General features: G+C 36.3%; 1 protein-coding gene across 3 annotated transcripts in view; it reads left to right on the top strand.

Moving 5' to 3' along the window:
- The first annotated feature begins 633 nt into the window (after positions 1–633).
- si:dkey-177p2.18 (phospholipase B1, membrane-associated) overlaps positions 634–6,000 on the top strand; it is an 88,352-nt gene continuing 82,985 nt past the window's right edge. Inside the window, exons 1-3 of one of the 3 annotated variants that reach the window (XR_009395854.1) lie at positions 634–1,059; positions 3,120–3,168; positions 3,673–3,934. Coding sequence is in view for 1 of the 3 variants with exons in the window: in XM_059353103.1 (XP_059209086.1) it covers positions 3,918–3,934 (17 nt within the window). In the remaining 2 variants the exon portion in view is untranslated. The remainder of the gene's footprint in view (positions 1,060–3,119; positions 3,169–3,672; positions 3,935–6,000) is intronic. The other 2 variants (XM_059353103.1, XM_059353104.1) reach the window with 2 other exon arrangements.

Here is a 6,000-nt window from a genome sequence, read left to right as displayed (position 1 = left end):
GTATTTGGAGTGGAGTGTTGTACAGGTGCACAGTGCAAAAAGTGAGAGTAGATTTAATGCAGTTCAGTAATGTTTGCTCTGACAGAGGTAAATGAGTTATAAAGTCTTATTGCAGTTGGAAGGAACAACTTTCTGTATCGTTCCTTGTTGCTGAAGCTGCTCTTTAGCTTGTCCAGTGTTTTTAATCATAGAATTATTGATACATTCATGTGAACTTAACTTATTTTTCACTATATACACTGCCAGGTAGCTTGTAAATTTCTTCAAGAGATCGATTAAATCCTATCTTAAAACATAATAGTTCATGATGATTTATTTTTTGATTACTTTTTGTATGATTGACATGAATCTACAACTTAAGGTATCAAATAAGAAAGACTCAAGTACCTCAAAACTGTATTTAAGTACAATAATTGAGTAAATGTACTTAATTTCTTTCAACCACTAAGTTTTGCTTTTAATTTGAAGGACAGCCACAACCAGGCCGATAGTTATGGTAACAAGGAGTGACCATCATAAACATGACATGGGATGTGTCATGAACATTAATGACACTTTGAAGTAACATTAATGCTCATGATATTTGTCATGTGTCTGACAGGCTTGTGTGACTCTTATGTAGACACCTTCAAAATAAAGTGTTACCATATCTTGCTTAAGTCACAAAGGCATGTTCAAAAGAAATTGCCTAAGTCATTTATTTCTCTTAAGTTACATAATGTACACACAGTGTTCTTACTATGCCAATAGCCATCCTTTGTTACATCCTTTTTGAATGAAATGATCAATAAATGTCATATGTTACACTTTTGGTGAAGTTTTTTGTGTTTCCTGCAAAACTTGAAAAAATGAGTTCGGCGATTATTTTAACAGGGTCTCGATTTAATCCTCGAACAAGAACGACTCCTGAACACAGCTCTAGAATTGACTATCATGAAGTTGGGAATTTACGAGGAGTCATTGAAGGCAGCAGTTAATCAGCGGTGAAGCGAACAGCCGTTGATGAGTAAGATTTGCTAACGTTGTTATCAGTTAGCTTAATATAGTTGACTTTTTCAGGTAGTTTCCCACATTTTACACGCTGAAACTTGAATTTAGGGTCTCTTTATTGCCTGTTCTGTAGTGTGTCATTTAAGTAAAGTTAGTGAATGCTTCTGTTATGCTAGTTAACTATCAGAAAGGGCTATTTTAATGTTTAAGCCAGCCCATGTTAGTTAAGCTAGCAAATAGATATTTTACTGCGTTGCTACGTTACAGATAATTCGCTTTTTTATCCCAAGAACAAAGTGATGGTAAATATATAACGTTACTTGTGAGCTGTGTCTCCCTCTAGTGTGCAAATATGTGTATTAATAGGCCTACTTAATGTTGTGAAGTCATGGCATGATAACATTACGTTGAGTAGTCATCATAGTCTTATTTCTCCCAATCCTCTAATTGTGTTTTATAAAAAAATATTTTCACCCTTGTAGTATTTTATATTTGAAAAATAGTTTCCCAATACCAGAAGTACTCAGGTCTGAGGAAAAGTTAAAAAACAAACAAACTCAGTTAGAAGTATAAAAGGGCTTGATTAAAAAAATTACCTCAATAAAAGTACAAAATATAAGCATTGAAATATACTTGCACTAGTAGTAAAAGTAAACTCATTGTGCAGAATGACCCATTTTAGAATCATATACTTATGTTATTGGATTATAATTATTAAATGTATTAATTATGACTGTGTTATTGTAGCTTGTAAAGGTGGTGCTAATTATCATTATTTTATACAGCTGGGTGGCTTAATTTATAATATGTGGATTTATTAGCTGATTGATCTGTATTTTGTATCAATAATGTATGCCTGCAAAAGTAATGAATTAAAGCTCTAAATGTAGTTTAGTAAAAAATACAATATTTGCCTCTGAACTGTAGTTCTACAGTGGAAGTATGAACTAGCTAGTACTTTATTTGAGTTTTTCCATTTTCTACTTTCTACTTTTCTACTGTTTTTGTGGTGGAAGAATTAATCAGATGTAAAACGTGTAATACCCCAGCATAGAATACTAATGTTCATATTAAACCCATGTATTTTAATGATTTACTGTAGTAAAAAGTTTAAATATAGAAATGTATAAGCATCAAAACATAATTACAAAGTTAGATGACCAGATGTATACAGTTGTATTATATGAAAATACCCTGAAGTACTAAAGTACCTCAAAATTGATATTGTGAAGTATTTTCACTACTGGTGTTACCAAAGTATGTTTTTATTTTAAGTTTTGTGAACTGAAATTTCCATAAATCAAATGAAACTGAATGGACATGAAAAAGCACACGGGTTAATTTGGGGCCAGAACATAACTCATCAGCCTCAGCCACATGTTTACATATAATAATATTTCTTTATTGTGTATAACTTTGCAAACATTGCATCAGAATCAAAAGAGGAGCAGTAATCAAATAAAACTCCAGAGATAATTAAAAGCTATTTACACAGCCAGTTTAATATTCCCACTTTGTACAGTGAAAATGAAAGAGAACAAACAGTTGATATATTTTTTTTACTGTAGCAAATTAGGTTCTAAGCAAAAAATATTAATAAAAAATATAGTTGCAGCAGTACAATTGCTGTGTTTGATCATAAGCATTTCATTTCAGCTTTGCATTGCTATTGTTTCTTTACATTTTAGCTTACAGCAACAACACAATCCAGGTGATACATGTACATATTCATTTTTCTATCATATACTGCAGTCTCATATTGTGGGTGCTCACTACTGTCAACTTTACAGTGAAATTATTGTAAACATATTTTGGAATGTCAGTTACATTGATACATTTTTGTAACAGTCTTAGTAAGATAAACTGTTTTCAAATCAAATGCACTGGTGTTTGTCATCCGATAAATAAGAACACAAGTGAGTTTGATCAGTGTTATACATTAAAAACAATGAAACGACAAATATAAGTTTTGATAAGCAAAATACATGGCTTACTTTAGTTCTGTACCATAATAAGCAAGGACATTTGGTAAAGTCCTGTCATAATTTGCAGTAAGGGCACTCAGTTACACAGCTTATTAACAACTTAATCACACTGTCTGTGAATTACATAAATCCATCTCTTTATAGGTCAACAACATGCAACCGAGATTGAAGTTAACACCTGAACTGACGGTTGGTAAGTTAAACTTGCTCACAATCTTTTTCAATTGCTAACCTTTTTTCTATGTCACCTCGCTGTCACAGTGACATTCACAAACCCACTTGCCACTGAGGCTGGATGATGAGGGTTTGTATCTTTAGACATAATTTACATCAAGTTATGTCACTTTTCAGCTCCATCAAAGAACCTCATTTTCTCAGAGTGCACAGTGTCTCTCAGGCGTTGAATGGATGAAGCTGTCTCCCCTGAGATGGGTTCAGAAGAGTCAAACACACTTGTGATTTGTTTAGTTATCACAATTGTTTCTTTGCTTTCGCCTCTTTCACTTGATGTTTCCCTAACTAAATGCCTCTCGTAGATGGTTCTCTTGCTGCTTTGTGAATCCTCGACTGTCCATGACTCAGCTTTGTTAGTCATTGACTCCAAGGGAAGGCCTCCAGCGGATTGGATTTGGACATGCTGCGCGTCTGGGGTCGCTTGTATGTTTGATGTAATCACATGTATTTTTCTTGACTCTAGTCTGAGCGTGTCTTCTGACGAAGATGAGACTCCTGGTGACAGGATGGTGATTTTCTCAGGCAAGTTTGGCTCCACTGAGATCAGCTCAGTCCTTGTGGTGGAAGTAATGATGTTACTGTGTGTCTCTCCAAGCCCTAAGGCAGTGTTAGGATCAGAATATTTGACAGTTACCTTGGTTGGAGAAGATAAGGACAGTCCAGCATGCTCACTTGTCATCGCAGAGCTAATATCGGCAAAGGCATCTGATGACTGGACAGAACAGGTAGGGCTTACTTCCTCATCCACTGTTTCCGCTACTGGGCTCTTTTCATCTTTGTGCTCATCTGTTTCAGAGATCTTGGCAGGTTTAGTTGGGGAGGACAGTCCAAACTTGGGGAATTTAAACCAGCCTGTCCTCTCAGGACTCTTGATAGTATCTTGCTTTGTTTCCTTTACCTCTATCTGCTTGTTCTGATCTGATTCAGGAACTTCCTTTGAGGTTTCAAGATTCTCTTCTGTTTTTGGAACATCAAATTCAACATCAATGCTTTTGAGCATCTCACCAAATGATGGGAAACTAATTTTTGGTGATTTAATCTCTCCTTTTGGCTCAGCTTCCATTTCTGACTGATCTTCTTTGTGTTCAGTGTCAACAGAGACATGTTCATCTTCAGGGTTGGCTCTTGAGAAAGTCAGCTTTGGCATTTTTATTAATGGAAGTTTGAATTTACTTGGAGAGCCAAGACCAACACTGTCAGTCTCAGTTTTTGGCGTTTCAGAATCTGTTATTGCTGCTTTGGACACATCTGTTTTAATATCAACACTTGGACCTCTGACGTTAACAGTAACATTCTCCTCATATTTAGCTCCATCAGTTTCTGCTACTTTGTCTGTATCAGGTGCTTCTACAGTGACATCATAGTTAGTAACTCCAAATTTAGACATTTTCAATGTTGGCATTTTAAATTTCAATGGTGATCCACCAGCATCTTTTGACTTAGCTTCAGTCTCCGAAGCTTTCATTTCAACACCAGCTGAAGATTCTTTGACTTCAATTTCAGAGAGTTTGACCTCTGCTTTAACTTCTGGCAGTGTGATGCCTAAGCCTTTCTGTGATGCATTTAAATCTCCTTCTGGGCCTTTTGCTTTTGGTAGTGCAATACCAAACTTTGGCAATTTAAACTTGCTTCCCTGTCCATCAAGTTCAGTTTCAAGCTCAGGAGCTTTTATTTTCATTTCAGGTTGCTTGACTATCACTTCTCCTTCTGGAAGAGAAACATCAACACGTGGAAGCTCAGCACTGACCTCAGGTTCCTTAACACTTGACTTTGAAAAAGAAAATCCAGGTAGTGAAAATTTAGCTTTTTTCAAGTTTGCATCAAGTTCTGCAGCAGGTGGCTCTTCCATTGAAATAGACCCTGAATGTCCTCGGACTTCTGCTTTGGCATCTGGTGATGTAAAATCAACTTTGGGTGTTTCAATGTTGACATCAACATCAGGGGTTTTGCCACCTGTCTTTGAAAATGAAAATTTTGGAAATGTCCAGCTTGGTCGTTTGACCTTGGTTTCAGCCTCAACTGTTGATGCATCTGATACTGAAATGGCACCCTCAGGTTCTTTGACTTCAACGCTAGGCAGTTTGATTTCAGCTTTAGCTTCTGGTAATGTGACATCGACATTCTGCTTTGATAAACTCAAATCAATTTCAGGTCCTTTAACTTTGGGCATTTTAATGTCTTTGTCTACATCAGGTACTTCCACACTGACCTTTGGAGTAGCCGCTCCAAACTTGGGTAATGTGAATGTTGGCATTTTAAGTTTTGATGGTGATCCTTCAACATTACTTGTTTGAACATCGATTCCAGGAGCATTAATTTCCACTTTGGCAGAAGATTCTTTTAGTTCAACCTCAGGCAGTTTGACTTCAGCTTTGGCTTCTGGTAGTGTCATGTCGACATCTTTCTTTGATAAGCCTAAGTCAATATCAGGTCTTTTGATCTGAGGGCCAGAAAAACCAAGACTTGGTAGTTTAAACCTGCTCCCTTTTGCTTCAACATTACCTGATTGAGCTTCAATTTTAGGAGCTTTAATTTCTACTGTAGCAGATGGTTGTTTTATTTTGACATCTGGAAGTTGAACTTCAGCTTTGGCTTCTGATAATGTCACGTCTACATCTTTCTTTGATGAGCTCAAATCAATTTCAGGCCCTTTTACTTTTGGCATTGAAATACCAAACTTTGGCATTTTAAACCTGCTTCCTGATCCTTCGAGTTCACTTCCTTTAGCTTTCACATCTATAGATAAGCCTTCAGCGTCAATGCTGGGTGACTTGACATCCACTGTAGCTCC

The sequence above is a fragment of the Centropristis striata genome, chromosome 16 (assembly GCF_030273125.1).
Source record: "Centropristis striata isolate RG_2023a ecotype Rhode Island chromosome 16, C.striata_1.0, whole genome shotgun sequence".
In the NCBI taxonomy this organism is placed as follows: domain Eukaryota; kingdom Metazoa; phylum Chordata; class Actinopteri; order Perciformes; family Serranidae; genus Centropristis; species Centropristis striata.
This window is presented reverse-complemented; position numbering and strand designations above follow the sequence as displayed.